The sequence below is a fragment of the Adiantum capillus-veneris genome, chromosome 18 (genome assembly GCF_014529385.1).
Source record: "Adiantum capillus-veneris isolate H3 chromosome 18, ASM1452938v2, whole genome shotgun sequence".
NCBI classification, from domain to species: domain Eukaryota; kingdom Viridiplantae; phylum Streptophyta; class Polypodiopsida; order Polypodiales; family Pteridaceae; genus Adiantum; species Adiantum capillus-veneris.
In genome coordinates, this window is record NC_140948.1 from 21,928,291 (window position 1) to 21,948,502 (window position 20,212).

At 43.9% G+C, this 20,212-nt stretch overlaps 1 protein-coding gene across 1 annotated transcript in view; it reads right to left on the reverse strand.

Annotated features, from left to right (window-relative positions):
- The window catches only part of LOC147435335 (DNA (cytosine-5)-methyltransferase DRM2-like), a 92,223-nt gene extending 73,213 nt beyond the window's left edge, over positions 1 to 19,010 (reverse strand). Inside the window, exon 1 of the mRNA XM_086488401.1 lies at positions 18,495 to 19,010. Coding sequence (XP_086344527.1) covers positions 18,495 to 18,542 — 48 coding nt within the window. The 5' untranslated portion in view covers positions 18,543 to 19,010. The remainder of the gene's footprint in view (positions 1 to 18,494) is intronic.
- Between the last annotated feature and the right edge of the window lie 1,202 nt (positions 19,011 to 20,212).

Genomic DNA, 20,212 nt, shown 5'->3' on the forward strand with positions numbered 1-20,212 from the left:
CTTCCCCCCTTCCATATGAAAACGCTCAAGCACCTTGTCAATGTACTCTTTCTGACTAAGAAAGAGCATCTTGCGAGAACGATCACGAGTGATCCTCATACCCAAAATATGACTGGCATCCCCAAGATCCTTCATGGCAAAGGTCTCATGTAGCCTATGTTTCAAGGCATCCACATCAGAAATACACTTCCCTGCGATCAGCATGTCATCCACATACAAAACCAAAACAATAAGACTACCATCTGCAGCCTTGCGAGTATAGAGGCATGGGTCCTCATAACTGCGTACATAACCCAATGAACTCATGAATGCATCAAACTTACGATACCATTCACGAGATGATTGCTTCAGCCCATACAAGGTCTTAAGAAGCCGGGATACCATCTTCTTTGAACCATGAATAACAAACCCACTTGGTTGCTCCATGTACAAATCCTCGTGCAAGTCCGGATGTAAGAAAGCTGTCTTTACATCCATTTGCTTCAACTCCATGTCTTCTGTAGCTACCAAGGCAAACAACATACGCAAAGTAGACATCTTCACCACTGGGGAGAAGATCTCGTCAAAATCAATGCCCTTCTGTTGCTTGAATCCTTTAGCCACAAGCCTTGCTTTGTACCTAGGCTTTGCATCCATTGAACACAATTTTATCTTGTAAACCCACTTGCATGGTAGTGCCTTCTTACCCTTTGGCAAAGGAGTAAGCTCCCACGTTTCATTTTGGATCAACGAATCCATCTCTGACTGCATAGCCTGCTCCCACTTGAGCTTGTCAACACTAGACATGGCCTCATCATAACATGATGGCTCCCCGCAATCAGTCAACAATACATAATCCATAGAAGGCACAAAACGCTGAGGCTGTCTTGCACGCCGCTCTGAACGCCTCAAAGACTGTGCAGGAGGTGCATCTGGCTGTCCCACATCTACATGATCTCCCAACAAGGGCTGATCTCCCACTTGAGGGTCAATGTGCTGCCCACGAGCAGCCATGGGACCATCATACCGATGACCATCCTCCTCAAATATCACACGCCGAACCTCAACCGTTCGCGGTGATGCTCTATACATAGAGTCCTCATGAAAAACAACATCATGACTGCGCACAATCTTCCTGTCAATAGGATCCCACAATCGATAACCCATCTCACCAGAGCTACCATAACCCAAGAAGATACATCTCTTGCTCTTTGGATCCAATTTGCTGTGTTTTGCCTTAGGTACATGTACATAAGCTTCACAGCCAAAAACACGAAGGTGACCATACGAAGGTGGCAAACCTGTCCATACCTCTTCAGGCACTCTGAAGCCCAAAGGTACACTAGGTGAACGATTTATCAAATGCACAGAAGTGGCAACAGCTTCAGCCCAAAATCCATTTGACAAACCAGCCATAGAAAGCATACTACGGACTTTTTCCTGTATAGTCCTGTTCATGCGCTCTGCCACACCATTTTGAGGAGGTGTATAGAGAGCACTAAGCTCGCGCCGTATACCCTTCTCAACACATAATGTTGTGAAAGCATGAGACATAAATTCACCCCCATTGTCCGTACGTAAGCACTTCAACTTACAACCTGATTGGTTCTCGACAAGAGCCAACCATTGCTTAAATATATCAAAAACCATATCCTTCTTACGAATGGGGTATGCCCATACCTTCCTGCTAACATCATCAATGAACGTAACAAAGTACATAGCACCTCCAAGAGAAGCATTGGGCATCGGCCCACATACATCACTATGCACCAAAGCTAGCTTTTCCAAATATCCGTGTGGAACACTTTTCTTATGAGAAGACCGAGCATGTCGACCATAAAGGCAGTGCTCACAAAACTCAAAACCACCAAAATCTGAAACGGGAATGTAATCCGCACGTGCCAACAACTTCAAACCTTTCAGTGACATATGCCCCAAACGCTGATGCCATAAAGAAGCAGGAGGTTGCTCAGTGATCCCCACAATGTGATCAGCCACACTAGCTACACAAAGGGAATACAACGTATTCCTCTTAGCACCTTTAACCAAAACAAGGCTGCCCTTAGTGAGCTTCCAACCTCCATCACCAAAAGATACATTGAAACCAAGTGAATCCAACTGACCCACGCTAATCAAGCTTTTTGCAAGAGCCGGCACATGACGCACACGCTGCAAGACAAACGTAGTAGAGTTTGGCATAGCCAAATGAATATCCCCAATGCCATGAATCTGCATAGAACGCCCATCAGCAATCCTGACAGTACCTGTGCTCGAAGCATCATAGTCATGAAACCACGACCTATGAGGTGTAACGTGAAAAGAAGCACCACTGTCAATGACCCAATCCATAGGCATACTACTCTCATGAGTGAGAAGAAAAGCGTCATCAAAATAGGATGCAAGCAACACATCACCAAGCTCTTCACTAGTAGCACTAGTCGGAGCACATACATGGTCATCTTGAGAGCTACACTCTCCCTGTGTTGCATTTAACTCCTCAATCTTGACATTGGACTTAGGCTTGTCCTTAGTATCATGGTCTTTCTTCTTACCATCTCCATTTTCCCTTTTCCACTTGTAGCAATCCTTTTTGAAATGGCCTTTTCTACCACAATGAAAACATTCCACATCCTTTTTACTTGTGCCTGCACGGGACTTGCTTCTAGATTTACCCCTGTTGGACTTATACTTGTCCATAGTCCTGCCTCTGACAACCATTGCACTAGAAGACTTACTACCTGCATTATTCTTTCGATTAATCTCTTCCGTGAGAAGACTAGACTCCACATTAGTACTTGTCAACTCATCCGCAGGAACCGAGTTACTTATGGCTGTCCTAAATGTGTCCCATGACTCAGGCAACGTGACAAGTAAAAACATAGCTTTTACATTGTCCTCAAACGTAATTTTCTGCGTAGCAAGTTGGCTGAAAATTGTATTGAACTCATTCAAATGCGCATTCATGGAAGCACCTTCCTCCATTCGCAAATCAATAAGCTTTTTAATCCAATACACCATAGAAGCAGCCGAATGCTTATCATACATATCGCAAATCCGCTGCCATAGCTCATAAGCTCCACCCTGTGCATCTTTCACATTGTAATAAACAGACTTTGAAAGGGAAAGCCTAATGGTAGACCTGCACATCTCATCCAACTCCTCCCAATCATCCCTCTCCATGTTCTCTGGCTTAACTCCCTGCAGCTTTAGAGGTCGAATCTGTTTCTTCTGCACCAAGACATCCCAAATCTGATCTTTCCAATATGAGAAGTTAGCACCATCCAACTTCTCAATATTGAAAACTGGGTCCTCTTTAGTGCCCATTACAACAAGAATGCAACAATGAGAAACCTGTAACCAACCAACAAACTGCCACAACAAAGTAGTGTTGCAAATCTGACAACACCTGCTGCTCAATCAAAGAGCAAACGCATAGAGTATAAATCAGCTCATAATATGGTCAAAAAACGTACGTAGAAATCCACAAACAAATGCATAAACCTGTGACACCTGTAACTCAACCGGCCTAGGCAAACCGTGCCACAAAATGCATCAACAATGAGCTGTCATAGAGGCATAAACATACTCCATGTCTGAATAACCACAATAGAGACATAAGCTGACCAAGCTTACACAAATCCGTGAGCATAAATGGATCCAAGTGAGCATATAACCAATGCACAAGCTCCACGAAGTCCAATCTCTACTGTCAACCAAGTACCTGTCCGTACTCAAACCGCAACACTGCAAGCAAGAGCAAACCCGCTCTATGTATAAGTGAACCAAATCTCCACAATATCATGCATAAAGAGTGTCTGTCAAACTGCCATATCCACATCCATCAACATACATAGATGATGTAAACCTGTAGCTCAAGAACACGCATAAACAGACTGCCCAGAAGAGTAGAAGCTCCCACTCAAACCACAACCATATACATGGCTCTCCCACAGTCAAAATACATGTTTTGTAACCACAGAAGAAACCTGTATCCAAAGCTCCCTGTAACCTGTAACCTGTAACCTGTACCCGTACCTGTACACTTGCACCTGTACCTGTAGTCGAAGAAGACAATGTCGCCAAACTCCCACTCTATCTGTGTGTATGAGGCCACTCCAAGAAGAGGCTACACACTCTCAAATGAGCTGTGGGCTCACGTAAGTGGAAGACACTACAACAATGGCACCTGTAATGGCTATGGAAGCTCTGGCAGCAAAAAACTACCAAAGAGAGCTGAAAAACGCAGCTCCTAGTCTATAGCTCGGATGGGATTTCTAATGGCACGAATGGCTCCGAAAGGGGGGTTAAACACCAGGCCACCTGATGAAAATACTCGCGGAGTGCTGAACCTTCCAATGCCAAGCTCATAAAAACCTTCTGCTCTTTAGAAATGCGCGCGTGCGCAAAACCGAAAAACGGCAATGAAACAACAGCAAGTTTCAGCACACTCAACAATGATGATGAAGCTCTCAATGCTCTCACTACCAAGCTCTGATACCACTTGTTGGGATCGGAGAGCACACACACAGAGAGCCAACACGAAGAAGGAGATAGACACAATGTATGGCGGGGCGGTACTCACACTACAATGTGTAGTTATGAGTATAGTTATTATGAATGAGTAAATGAATGGCTGTACATGGGCGGCTGAACAACGGGCAGCCGGGCACACGGGCCTTTAACCCAACAGAGAACATGGATGAAATGTATAAGAAAATTAAAGTTTCCCTGGAGAAGACTCAAGCAAAACAAAAAAGGGTTGTTGATCGTCACAGTCATGAACTGTTATTTTCACATGGTGATTGGGTACTTTTGCGATTTGAAAAGGCAAGGTTGAAAAAAATGAAGGGCAAGGAACGGTTGTTTCCGAAGCTCGACATGCGTTACTATGGACTTTTCAAGTGCTTCATAAGATCAACGATGTTGTTTCCAGGCTAAAATTGCCTGACGCTTGGAAGATTCATAATGCGTTTCGTGTGAGTCTTCTAAGACCCTTCGTGGGTGATGTGCCAAAAGATATGCCAGATAAGGATCAGCCAGAAGTTGAGGAACTTGATGAAATTTTGCTTCCTGAGCACATTTTGGCGCATAAGGAAAGAAAAGTCAAGGGACAGGTTGCAAGACGCTACTTGGTGAAGTTCAAAATTATCCACCTATGGATGCAAAGTGTCACGTGACACATCCAACCCTATGTGTCCGTGGACAAGCTACAACGTGATCAAGGTTCAGTCAGTCCAATCAGTCTAGATTAGAAGTGATCTGGCACTTTTGTGAGTCTATTCGTAGACCCTGTATGCCCAGTCACTTAGTGTAGATACATATCCTCTGGTTGTACACAGCATGATCATCAGTATTACCATCAAAATCCATCAAATTCCATCAAAGGAGTTTTCCAGTGCATTTAGCCTATTTTACCTATTTTTGGCATTTTTCACTTATTAATTCAAGTGACTTTCCAACAAAAGTAGGTAGGGCAATTTGGGTATAAGCAAACCAAAGCTAGCACTATTTGGCAGAAGAGGCAGCAGGAGCTCCACTGCTCAACAGGCAACTTCTCAAGCAAGAACCCCTTCGGGGCGATTCCCTCAAGCAAGATCCCCCATTGTCCTAGCGTTTTTCATCAACATCAGCTTGGCGTTTTCCTTAGTAGTCCATCGCCAAGAAGACCTCAGCACTAGCGTTTTGCATCTGCAACCACCGCGGCAGAACCTTCTACAGCTAGCGTTTTTGAAGAAGCTGCGAACCTAGCGTTTTTGGGAATCATCAGCCTTTGCAGATCTCAGCCCCTTGATGATCCCAGCCTTGGCAATTCTAAGCAAAGAAGGATCAACAAGAACCAGCCCTAAAAAGGTAGCAGATTCAGCCCCAGAAAGACCTCAGTTTTCAGCCTTGAAGATCATCAATTTCAGCCCTAAACCTGCAGATTGTCAGCGTCAAAGACCCACAGAAATCAGCCCCAAAATCAGCATTTTCGGCTCAGTCGCAAATTTCATCCCATAGCGTTTTTGGACAGCAGTAGGAAGATTGCAGATTTCAGCCCTTAGGTCGACTTCGTCATCACCGTCATCATCGTCGACATAGCCTAGAGTTGCATCAGTCTCATGCATACCATTTGTACCAGATTGTGCAATCATAAGTAGACCACTCTCGCCGACGAGAGTGGGGCCTTCGGAGGAGGGTTTTACGTCTCTGGTGTCGTATTTCTCTTCTCTCTCAATCTCTCAATCTCATACACTTGCACGCACAGTGTCCATCCACTTTGTTGTGATCATTGCACTCTCTCATTAAGAACGGAAGGCTTTACCTTCCATAAGAACAAAAAGGAACCTTGAGCACAGTTCGGAGCACTCATCTTGAGCAAAGCGCAAACATTCATTTCGTTGCACCTAACATTGGTATCAGAGCTTTGGCAGTGTTATGTATCACTCAAGGAAAGAATCACAAGAATTTTTTTTGCTTGTTAAGGTCGCACGAACCCAAGTTCGCTTGGGCGTGTCGATTCCTAATCGTGTTTTTGAAGAGTGACAAGAATCCCAAGAAAGAAGGGCTTGTCCAGCCTCCCCTTGTGCCTCTTTTCACTCATTGAGAGCGGACCATGCACTTAGCCAATCAACGTGAGGTGGGAAAAAGCAACCTTGGTGTGAGCGCAAGGCCGCCAAGGGGTGCGCCCGCGAAAAGGAGCAGAACTCGGGTGAAGAGAAGATCCTTCTCAAACACGGTTTGCAAGCGAAAGAAAACCCTCAAGAACCGCAAGAACCAAGACCACAAGAACCCAAGTTCCTCGTGAACTTAAGAACTCAAGACCCGCAAGAACCCAAGTTCCTCGTGAACTTAAGAACCCAAGACCACAAGAACCCACGACTTCAGAATGGTCATCACTCGAAGCGGAATGGATACTTCGCTTGGAGGTGATGAGCATGAGAGAGGCGAAGAAGAATTTTTCCCACCAGGAGGTTTTTCGGACCCTTCCCCATCTACGTCAAGGATTGCGCTAACTCCTATGGAGAAGTTGAACCAGATGTTTATGGAAAGGAAGTTAGAACGCGAAGCAAGAAATGTAGAAAGAAAAGCAAAAATAGATTGCATAAATGCAGAAAGAATGGCAAAAATGGAACAAAGAAGAGCAGAAAGAGAAGCAGAACGAGAAGCAACAAGGAAGGAAGCCAAAGCAATACAAGAACAGAGCGACCGACAAAACAAAGAGTTTTGGCGACTCTATTCTCAAGTTCAGGCACAGATGCAAGAGATTTTGGGAAAGGAGACTCTCTCAGTCTCTTCTTCTCCAAAGCATGACACACAGGATTTGCATGATTGTGAGAAGCATGATGATTTGAATGACAATGATAAGCATGATCATTTGAATGATAATAATGAGCATGATGATTTGCATGACCAAGATGTGATTTCTCACAAGCATGATGATTTGCATGATCAAGATGTGATTTCTCACAAGCATGATGAGTTGCATGAAGATGATGTGATTGTTCACAAGGATGATGTGTTATGTCACGTGACACATCCCAACCCTATGTGTCCGTGGACAAGCTACACCATAGCAGGGTTCCCGTCAGTCAAGTCAAGTTTAGATTAACAGTGATCTGGCACTTTTGTGAGTCTATTTGTAGACCGTGCATGCCCAATCACTTAGCATAGATGCATATCCTCCGGTTGCACATAGCATGATCATCGGAATTCCCATCAGAATCCATTAGCATCAGTTAGGGGAATTTTCCAGTGCATTTAGCCTATTTTACTATTTATTGGGATTTTCACTTATTATTTTTAAGTGACTTTCCAACAAAAGTAGGTAGGGCAATTTTGCTAAGTTAATATATAAGAAAACCCAAGTTAGCACTAAATGGCAGAAGAGGCAGCAAGAGCTTCCCGATCAACAGGCAACTTCTCAGCAATACCCCCCCTCAGCACCCCCAGCGTTTTTGGACCTCCATCATCGCGAGCAAGTTCCCATCCCTGGCGTTTTCCACAGCAGGCCATCGCCATCACCCTCAGCATCATAGCGACAGCAGATGCTCATGATCGCCATCAGAATTCCCAGATTTGCTGGCGTTTTTTCCCAGATCAGCATGGGCGTTTTTGCAAGCAACATAGCGTTTTTTAATTTGCAATTCCAGATCAGCACCAGCGTTTGCTAAGCAGCAAGAAGCCTCAGCGTTTTTGATTCTCAGCCATACCGCAGCAGAAAACGCAGAATTCAGCCATGACTCAGTAGCAGATCAGCCCCAACCAGGTTGCAGATTGTTCCCCCATTTTCAGCCATAAAAACGCAGCCAAAACAGTCATTTTCAGCCACGGAAACAGTCCCAGAATTCAGCGATTAGAAGATCTCAGATTTCAGCCATCAAGTCTCCGTCGTCAACACCGTCGTCGTCATCGGCATAGTCCCATTGCATCAGTCCATTGCATTCGCATTGTACACCTTTGTGCAATCACAGTAGACCACTCTCGCCAACGAGAGTGGGGCCTTCGGAGGAGGGTTTTACAACCTCTCGGGTGTCGTATCTCTTCTCTCTCCTTCTCTCAGTCTCATTCACTTGCACGCACAATCCACTCACTTTGTTCGTGACCACAGCACTCTACAAGACGGAAAGCTCTCTCTTTCCCTAAAGAACTGAAAGGAACCTTGAGCAATAAAGATCACTAATCTTGAGAAAATACAACATTCATTCCGCTGCACCTAACATTGGTATCAAAGCTTTGGAAGTGTTCTGCATTACTCAAAGAAAGAACCACAAGAATTTTTTTGCTTGTTGCTATCGCACGAACCCAAGTTTACTTGAGCGTGGCAATTCCTAATCGTGTTTTGTTGAAGAGTGACGGGAATCCCAAGAAAGAAGGGCTTGTCCAGCCCCCCTTTGTGTCTCTTTTCACTCATTGAGAGCGGACCGTGCACTTAGCGGCCGGCCAATCGACGTGAGGTGGGAAATAGCAACCTTGGTGTGAGCGCAAGGCCGCCAAGGGGTGCGCCCGCAGAAAAAGGTAGAACTCAAGTGAAGAGAAGATCCTTCTCCAACACGATTTGCAAGCGAAAGAAAACCCCAAGAACCCAAGATCCCCAAGAACTCAAGAACCCTAGATTCTCACGAATCAAGGACCCCAAGAACTCAAGAACCTCAAGAACCCTAGATTCTCACGAATCAAGGACCTCAAGAACCTCAAGAACCCAAGTTCCTCGTGAACTTAAGAACCAAAGACCACAAGAACCCACGACTTCAGAATGATCATCACTCGAAGCGGAATGGATACTTCGCTTGGAGGTGATGAGCATGAGAGAGGCGAAGAAGAATTTTCCCCATCATAAGGTTTTTCCGACCCTTCCCCATCTACGACAAAGATTGCACTAACTCCTATGGAGGAGTTGGACCAAGAAAGAGAAGCAGAAAGAAAAGCCTACGAAGAAGACATGGCAACCTATCGAGCGTAAGTACCAAGAAAGAATGGCAGCCATAGCGCGAGAGAGCAAAGCAAGACCAGCAGAATTTGATCGCCAGAACAAAGCCCTCAAAGAAAAGAGCGACCACCACAACAAAGTTTTGGCGACTCTATTCTCAAGTTCAGGCACAGATGCAAGAGATTTGGGGAAAGGAGACTCTATCAGTCTCTTCTTCTCCAAAGCATGACACACAGGATTTGCATGATTGTGTGAAGCATGATGATGATTTGATTGACAATGACTTGCATGATGTTTTGATTGACAATGATAAGCACAATGATTTGATTGACAAAGATAAGCATGATGATTTGAATGATATTGCTAAGCATAATCATTTGGATGACAATGACAAGCATGATGATTTGCCTGATCAAGATGTGATTTCTCACAAGCATGATGAGTTGCATGAAGATGATGTGATTGTTCACAAGGATGATGTGTTAGTGGATACTTTTTCTAGCGAAGCTAACCTCGTTGTAGATTCGATCAATCACCAAGAATCGATCTTGGCTTTCGAGTCAAGGTCCACAGATCCCCCACAAGAAGATTCGATAGATCCCGAAGAAGCGATCTTGGCTCTCGAGCCTTGGTCAAAAGCATCCTCACAAGAAGTATTATGTGTTCGCATGATTGATACGCACGCATTGTTCGAGTGTTTCATTCGTGACGGTTTCCTGTATTTGTCAGCATCGTTATGTGATCCCTTTTCCTAGGCATGACATATTGTATGTTGAGCACATTTCTCTCATGGATGAGCACGAATGTATGCGGATTTCTCATGAAAAGCTGAAAAGTATGTATGTACGGAAGTCACATTCCATGTCTCTTCCTTGGCATGACACAGTTTCCGAAAGAGCACATGATAGTATGAGCACCAAGCATGGGCATTTCCATTGTGATTTGCCACAGTTGATTGATTTCGATCAAACAGAAAAGATTCGATCGCATTGTTTGCATGTGTTTGATGAACAGGTTGTAACTCTGTTTCTATGTTCATCTACATTGCATACACAATCTTTAGAGAAGACTATATTTTTTTCCTTCACTATACATGGGATGGGTATGTTCATGGTTTTGTGTTGGAGATTGTTTCAAGAATTTTCAGCCATGGAGGTTCTTGAAGACGAAAGAAGCAGGACTCTAGACGAAGTTGAAGCAAGAAAGAAGATTCAGAAGACTTTGTATCGCTTTCGGCGCGGCCCAAAGAAGCAAGCGTTGCAGACCTTTATGAAGTTCAAGTACCGCACGACCCACACATCAGAGTGGGCCGGCGAAGAGTCCCTTCCAGGATTCCGGATGCTGTTGGCGATCTCCCTCGATGCCATACAGTTCGGTACCACTACCTCACTTTGAAAAGGAGGGGATGTCACGTGACACATCCCAACCCTATGTGTCCGTGGACAAGCTACACCATAGCAGGGTTCCCGTCAGTCAAGTCAAGTTTACATTAGCAGTGATCTGGCACTTTTGTGAGTCTATTTGTAGACCGTGCATGCCCAGTCACTTAGCATAGATGCATATCCTCCGGTTGCACACAGCATGATCATCGGAATTCCCATCAGAATCCATTAGCATCAATTAGGGGAATTTTCCAGTGCATTTAGCCTATTTTACTATTTATTGGGATTTTCACTTATTATTTTTAAGTGACTTTCCAACAAAAGTAGGTAGGGCAATTTTGCTAAGTTAATATATAAGCAAACCCAAGTTAGTACTAAATGGCAGAAGAGGCAGCAAGAGCTTCCCGCTCAACAAGCAACTTCTCAACAGTACCCCCCCTCAACACCCCCAGCGTTTTTGGACCTCCATCATCGCGGGCAAGTTCCCATCCCTAGCGTTTTCCACAGCAGGCCATCGCCATCACCCTCAGCATCATAGCGACAGCAGATGCTCATGATCGCCATCAGAATTCCCAGATTTGCTGGAGTTTTTCCCCAGATCAGCATGGGCGTTTTTGCAAGCATCATAGCGTTTTGATTTGCAATTCCAGATCAGCACCAGCGTTTTGCTAAGCAGCAAGAAGCCTCAGCGTTTTTGATTCTCAGCCATACCGCAGCAGAAAACGCAGAATTCAGCCATGACTCAATAGCAGATCAGCCCCAACCAGGTTGCAGATTGTTCCCCCATTTTCAGCCATAAAAACGCAGCCAAAACAGCCATTTTCAGCCACCGAAACAGTCCCAGAATTCAGCGATTAGAAAATCTCAGATTTCAGCCATCAAGTCTCCGTTGTCAACACCGTCGTCGTCATCGGCATAGTCCCATTGCATCAGTCCATTGCATTCGCATTGTACACCTTTGTGCAATCAAAGTAGACCACTCTCGCCGACGAGAGTGGGGCCTTCGGAGGAGGGTTTTACAACCTCTCGGGTGTCGTATCTCTTCTCTCTCCTTCTCTCAGTCTCATTCACTTGCATGCACAATCCACTCACTTTGTTCGTGACCACAGCACTCTACAAGACGGAAAGCTCTATCTTTCCCTAAAGAACTAAAAGGAACCTTGAGCAAAAAAGATCACTAATCTTGAGAAAATACAACATTCATTCCGCTGCACCTAACATGTTAGTTGATGCTTTTTCTCGCGAAGCTAACCTCGTTGTAGATTCGATCAATCACGAAGAACCGATCTGTCTTTCGAGTCGAGGTCCAAAGAACCCCTACAGGACAATTCGATCATTTAGGAAGAACCGATCTTGGCTCTCACGCCTAGGTCCAAAGAACCCTCACAGGAAGTATTATGTGTTCGCATGATTGATACGCACGCATTGTTCGAGTGTTTCATTCGTGATCATTTCTTGTATTTCAGTCAGCATCCTTATGTGATCCCTTTTCCTAGGCATGACATATTGTACGTTGAGCACGTTTCTCTCATGGATGAGCAAATGTATGCGGATTTCTCGTGAAAAGCTGAAAAGTATGCATTCAAGGAAGTCACATTCCCTGTCTCTTCCTTGGCATGACACATTCGTAGAACGAGCACATGGAAGTATGAGCACCACGCATGGGCATTTCCGTTTTGAATTGCCACAGTTGATTGCTCTAGAACATAAGAGAAAGATTCGATCTCATTGTTTGCGTGTGTGTGGTGAACAGTTTGGCACTCCGTCTCTTTGGTCATCTACATTGCATGCACAGTCTTTGAGGAAGAGAATATTTTTTCCACTCACTTTACATGGAATGGGTATGTTCATGTTTTTGTGTTGGAAGTGGTTTTAGGAATTTTCAGCCGTGGAGATTCTTGAAGAAGAAAGAAGCATGATACTCGATGAAGTTGAAGCATCGAAGGAGCCACAAAAGACTTTGTCGCTTTCGGCGCGACCCAAAGAAGCAAGCGTTGCAGACCTTTATGAAGTTCAAGTACCGCATGACCCACACATCAGAGTGGGTCGGCGAAGAGTCCCTTCTAGGATTCCAGATGCTATTGGCGATCTCCCTCGACGCCATACAGTTCGGTACCAGTACCTCACTTTGAAAAGGAGGGGATATCACGTGACACATCCAACCCTATGTGTCCGTGGACAAGCTACAACATGATCAAGGTTCAGTCAGTCCAATCAGTCTAGATTAGAAGTGATCTGGCACTTTTGTGAGTCTATTCGTAGACCGTGCATGCCCAGTCACTTAGTGTAGATGCATATCCTCTGGTTGCACACAGCATGATCATCAATATTCCCATCAGAATCCATCAGATTCCATCAGGGGAATTTTCCAGTGCATTTAGCCTATTTTACCTATTTTTGGCATTTTTCACTTATTAATTTGAGTGACTTTCCAACAAAAGTAGGTAGGGCAATTTGGGTAAGAAAATATATAAGCAAACCAAAGCTAGCACTATTTGGCAGAAGAGGCAGCAGGAGCTCCACTGCTCAACAGGCAACTTCTCAAGCAAGATCCCCCATTGTCCTAGCAAGATCCCCCAAGCAAGATCCCCCATTGTCCTAGCGTTTTTCATCAACATCAGCTTGGCGTTTTCCTCAGTAGTCCCATCGCCAAGAAGACCTCAGCACTAGCGTTTTGCATCAGCAACCACCGCGGCAGAAGCTTCTACAACTAGCGTTTTTGAAGAAGCTGCACACCTAGCGTTTTTGGGAATCATCAGCGTTTGCAGATCTCAGCCCCTTGCAGATCCCAGCCCTGGTGATTCTAAGCAAAGAAGGATCAACAAGAACCAGCCCTAAAAAGGTAGCAGATTCAGCCCCAGAAAGACCTCAGTTTTCAGCCTTGAAGATCATCAGTTTTCAGCCCTAAACCTGCAGATTTTCAGCGTCAAAGACCCATAGAAATCAGCCTCAAAATCAGCGTTTTTGGCTCAGTCGCAAATTTCAGCCCATAGCGTTTTTGGACAGCAGTAGGAAGATTGCAAATTTCAGCCCTTAGGTCGACTTCGTCATCACCATCGTCATCGTCGACATAGCCTAGAGTTGCATCAGTCTCATGCATACCATTTGTACCAGATTGTGCAATCATAAGTAGACCACTCTCGCCGACGAGAGTGGGGCCTTCGGAGGAGGGTTTTACAACGTCTCTGGTGTTGTATTTCTCTTCTCTCTCTATCTCTCATTCTCATACACTTGCACGCACAGTGTCCATCCACTTTGTTGTGATCATTGCACTCTCTCATTAAGAACGGAAGGCTCTACCTTCCATAAGAACAAAAAGGAACCTTGAGCACAGTTCGGAGCACTCATCTTGAGCAAAGCGCAAACATTCATTCCGCTGCACCTAACACAAAGTGGATGGAAGAGCATGAACTGTCAAAGTCACCAAATATATTGCACCTTTACCTTGAGACCTTTGGGTTACAGTCTATGTATGCCCCAACCCAACGTGTGCAAAGGAGGGGTAATGACAGAGCTAGTACATCAAATATACATATGGATTCAGTATAATAGAAGTGTGCATCGCTCTTTAAGTGTTTTAAAGTATAATGTTCACTTCTATCATAGATGGAAATGACAAAAGTATAAAGGTCTCATTAAGTCATTTGTATCTATGTCCTATGATCTTTCTTGCGGATGCATGCCATAATAAAAGAGTGCTAACAACACAAGATCATCAATGGCATGTATATAGGGCATGCAATCAAGGATGTTAGCAATTTTAAGAGGGACGTATGTCACGAGGACGTGGCAACTGCTAACCTTAGTTGTTGGTTTCTTTCCAATGATGTTTGTTTAATTTTTGAGACCCTCTCTTTGAAGTTGCAAATGGTCGGACATTATATGGCAGTGAAATAGTAGTTTCACCCGCAGACGGGAAGTTGGTCGACACTAGAACTCCAGTAGTAAAAGGGTGTCTAGGCTGTTCAAATTCATCTAGGTCCCCTCGCTGCACTTAATAAGTTGGTGGATACTAGGAAGTTAACTCAAGAAGGCACAAAGACAAGGTGGGTCACCCAGAGAAAATCACACGAGAACTGGGCTACATTGCATTTTTGGACGTGGTCCCAGTGGTGAAAGATGGTCAGATACCAATGAGAGTCCAATGGAAGCATCTCCTAAAATTTAGGGAACTGCTATTTTGGGCCACGAAATCTATTCGCGTCATTAGCTTCAGAATGACAAGGGGAACATTTTATTACTCTACTGCAAGGTCAACTGAGCAAGCGGTTTAGACCGGAAGGTACAAAACAGAAAAACCATGCATGAGTGCCACTTGGCACATTTTTGGGCATTTTCCACTTTGAGGGAGAGAAGCATTGAAATAAACATGGGGGCTGCATTTTTTAGCCGTATGGTGGATTGTTGCAGGTACCAAAGCTACTGTGTGCTTGCTGTATGGTGCAGTGGAAGTGAATGTTGATTTTGCTCAAGATGAGTGCTCCGAACTGTGCTCAAAGAGTTCCTTTTACTTACGGAAGGGAGAGCCTTCTGTTACTTTAGTGAGAGAGTGCAATGATCACAAACAAAGTGAATGCTATTGTGAATGAAGGTGTTGAGACTGAGAGAAAGAGAGAGAGAGAGAGAGAGAGAAAAAGAATACGACACCAGACGGTTCTCAAACCCTCCTCCAAGGACCCCCCTCTCTATGGCGAGAGAGGTCTATGCTATTGATTGCACAAATCTCGTACAATGGTCTAGATGCAATGAACTTGCCGACGATGTCGACGACAATGATGACAACGACGAAGACGGGCTGAAATCTGAAAACGCTAGGACTGCACTGCTGAAATCTGCAAAACGATGATTTTCTGTTGATCTCTGACACTGTGTCGACGAGGACTGCAATGGCGACAATGCGATGACGATGCGCTGAAAATGCAGATGCTGAAATCTGCAGACAGCGGGCTGAATCTGAAAACAATGGCTGACTCGACGATACGGCGAGGATCTGCTGCGGGTAGGTGAGATCTGCGAGGCTAGGGGCTAAATCTGCAATGGTTGAATGCTGAAAACTGAAAACGTTGATGCACTTGGCTGATTTGGCGATACGGAATTGCAAACGCTAGGCCTGATCTGCTGCAGGGAAAAACGCCAGAAAACGTTGGAGTAGATCTGCTACAAAAAACGCCAGAGAATCTTGTTTGGTTGAAAACGCTAGGCTCTCTGTCGGTCTTGCTGAGAAGGAGCATTGCAAGTTGCTAGAACTTATCCTGCTTCTTCTGCCAAAAAGTGCAAGCGCTAGGTTTCTTTTATAGAGCCTTAGCAAATTTGCCCTACTCACTTTTCCAACAAAAGTCACTTATTAAATAATAAGTGAAAAATGAGTAAATTGCACTGTAAAATGCTCATATGGGTATTGAATGTCATGCTGATGATCATGATGTGTGCAACCAGAGGATGTGCAACTACTCTAAGTGTCTGGACATGCACGGCCTGCGCACTCACAAAGGTGCCAGAACACTTCCTAAGCTGACCTGAACCTTAGACCTGAGATAGCTTGTCCACATGTACATAGGGTTAAATGTGCACGTGACACTTGTACCCTCTATGTACAGTGAAGTGCAAGAACTGAAGCCTTACACAACATTCACTGCTCTCTCTCTCTCCCCTCCGTGCAGTTATGTGATGCCCCACAAGAGGGCTTTTCATTTGACCTATGTACAGTTGTGTAGGTTCATGCGCGATTGCCAAGGCAAGAGCCTCTTGCACAGGTATTGGATTAGCTAGTTGTTAATCCCCCGCAAGTACAGGTGAGTTCGGAGAATTTCACACTAGAAATCTCATCTAATTCAAAGGGCAAGTAGCCCTACAGGTGCGGGAGCTCCAGGACTTGCTACGGATGTGACTGGCTCGCGAAACGGAGCCCAAAACAGGGAAATACAGCCTGATGTGTATTTTTGCAGATTTAGCGTTTCAGCCCTAAACGGTCTCTAATACCCCCAAGAGGTCCGGGGACACGAGGGGACCGCTATGCGAGTGAATTTGGTGCAATTAGAGAGTGTGACTCCCTGTTTTGAGCACATTCATGCATCAATCACACATTACACACATCCATTCACAATCACGCTCAATTAAGCATGCACATTGGTTAATTTTTATGCATGTGTGCGTGCACACACACACTCTAATGTCTTTAACCAATTTTTAGGTGCGCACATACGAACGTTTAACTAATCAACCATGCACATTGAGTGCAAATTGGTCAATTAGCCAAGCCCATACCAAAAATCATTGATCACATTCGCCAAATCCACCATTACACATTAATTAATTGCAACACACACAAAGTGCAATTTTGTGCACACTTTTAAAATTAAGCATATACACCCAATCAATTAGAGTGCACACACACTTATCTTAATGTACACAATTGCAATTGAAGCAATCAAGAACACAATTAACACATAAAAATACAAATTACCATCATTTTCATGGACGTATAGTCTAAGAAAATTTCGGCATTATGGCAACATGAAAACACACAATTTGTAAAAAAATTGGCATGACGATGGGATGAAAATGGACAAATAAGAAATTTCTGGCGCATTTTTAGGACAGAAAAGAAATTTCTGCCCTACCTACTTTTTACAAATGTCATGTCAAAGTCACTTATTAATAAATGACTTGAGTGATTGTTCATATGCCTATATGCTTAAGTGACTATGTTGTGCAAGTGAGAGTATGCAACTATGACCTGCCTGATCATGCACGTCCTTCTAGAGGATCACAAAGTGCCACGCTAGATCCAAAGCTAGCTAAGACTGACGCTAAACTGTAGCAATAGCTTGTAATGCACACGTAACAGTTTCTATTCCTATTCTACATTTCATGTTTCAATATACTACCTAAACAACACAAAATTATATGACAACATGACTATTCACAAGTAATCGCAGTAAATGATTTGATTGTATATTATATATGTTACCTTCTTTTCTTAATTTCCTTGATTTTCTCTTTTGCCTTGTACCCACAATTGAGGACGATTGCTCTAATTGAGAGGGTGATATGTGACAAGTCTCACGGTTAGTGTTTCGACATCTAGGCCACAGATGAATTCATCATTGTAGCACTAGTCTACGGATAGTCCCTTTTAAAAGGTGGTCCATGCCAAACTCTATGAGAACCAGTTATCCTCCCGTGCCAGACAATGATTTTCTCTCTCTAGAAATTCTGAATTTTGACTCTAAATCAGATTTTTTCTCTCTAAAAATTCTAAAATCCTCTCTAAATTCTGCCAATTTTTTTCTCTACGAAATCAAGAGCTAATTCTCCTCTAAAATTTGATTTCTCTCATTATCTAAACATAATTTGTAAAACAGCCAACACTTGCTCTTTAAGCAATCACAAATTGGTGGAGGGAGAGAACTCTTTTTGCACTCTCCCTCTCTATGCTTTTACATGGCAGGGCTGATTTTTTTAAATCAAACCCCTCTAAATGTACAAACGCAAAATACTCTGCGACACTAATGCAAACTGAAAAGCTGCCTATGAAAAAAAAAAAGGAGAACTACAAAAGCTGTCTTTGACGCAGCATTTGGTCCATTGTAGAGGCCAGCCAAAGACAATGCATGTGTGCATGTTTCAATTATCAAAAGATGCAATGCGCGCAAATACACACACACACACACACACAGAGGGAGGGAGGGAGGTACTTAACAATTTATGAGAGAAAAACACACCTCAATTGGCATGTTGCAGCAGGTGATAGAGTCAGTAAGACCCTTCATGCTCCATCTCCATCTACAATTGTTTTCTTTAGTAATTTCTGTAATATCGATTCTCCACAATGACTTAGGGCTAGGTCATGTAGCCCTGCTTTACTGCTATCCAGCTCGAGGAGCCAGTTATCTAATGGTGGGTAGCGTGTAACCTTTGCTGCTGCTGCTGAAGTGTGCTTCTTTCATGGCATTTGGGTTAATGTCGGACCCATGTCACCCAAAATTGTGGCGCCACGTCAACAAGTGGCGATTGGGTGCTTGGAGGCCTTCTGTGCTCAACGCATAAGACCAAAGAAGAGCACTCCACAAACACAAAATGATGGTCTTATGTCCTCAGCGCAGACAGACAGAGAGAGAGTGAGAGAGACACAGAGAGAGAGAGAGATAGAGAGAGAGAGAGAGAGAGAGAGCGCTTGCGAGTGGCAAGCTCAACTACCAAGAAAAGTTAACTTTACCACTCTCGGCTCTCATACCCTTGCATGAAGGTGTAAAGCCCCCAAGTTAAGGAGAGGGAGAGGGAAAGTGTTGAATCCATAACTGCAGTATACTTCACACAAGTACTGCCGGCCACCTTCGGTTGCCTCTCTCTCTCTCTCTCTCTCTCTCTCTCTCTCTCTCTCTCTACCACTCCCTTTCATCTCACTTGGCGTCTGGCCTTCATTTTGCAGAGAGAGACAAGTGTAAAGGGTTATGTACTCCGCCATATTATGTTAGTAGATTTTTGGATGCAAGTGGTTTACTTGTAAAAGAAGAATTAATGGACCGGAATGAACTTTCAAGCATCGAAAGGGATATTTTCAAATCGTACAACCAATGAAATGTTTCCTTGTTGCAAGAAGCATCCTAGGTGAAAAAGGGAATGAAAAAGCCGCGCTCATATATCCGTTGCTCGGTGTCTTATTAAGGCTAGGTTGGGCTTTGTTTTGGGGCTCGTCTCAAACTTGGGCTATTACTCTTGGTAAACTTTGCATATTAGAGCCACAATGTTCTAACCTCAAAAGTAGGCTTGACATGTAGTTGGCCTCTACCATCCTATATAAGTCCTAAAAGTATCACAAAACTAATATAGATTTCAATGTTTTCTCTATCTAACGTGTACAAGAGAGGCCGGTGACTTCATGCCCTCAATTCTTGAAAAGTGAATTAGCTCAAAAACTCTTGAACCTATGTGAGCCCTTTAAATGCTAAGTGAGGCCTCTTAGTTGGATGCCACTTAGCAAGAGCATAAAGGAGTATGCTTGTTGTGTGGTAAGAGCTCATTAGTTGGGAACAAAAAGAGACACTTCTTGACCCATATAGAGGTGGGTGACAACAAACTATCGCGACTTCACCACTCTCTATAAATTCAGGGGTTGTCAAGCTTCACTCTATCTTATTACAGAGATAGCGAGAACCACGTACATAAATGTCATATTGTGGAACGAAGTCTACACGACTAGTACATGGAAGCTGCAAGAGGTTGTCAATCTTTTGGAAAGAACACTTAATCCCTATCCACTCAATGCAACACCCAATTGTATGCCAGACAACAAAAGTCAATCGTCATATCGGCCAACAAATCTTGACAATTCACCACGTTACCGAGCTCTAAACATCACCAAACTTATAGGTCGTGTAAACACAGGTTTAAGCACATATGCCTAGGATCTCAAATCCACATTTTGGTCACTTGCAAAAGA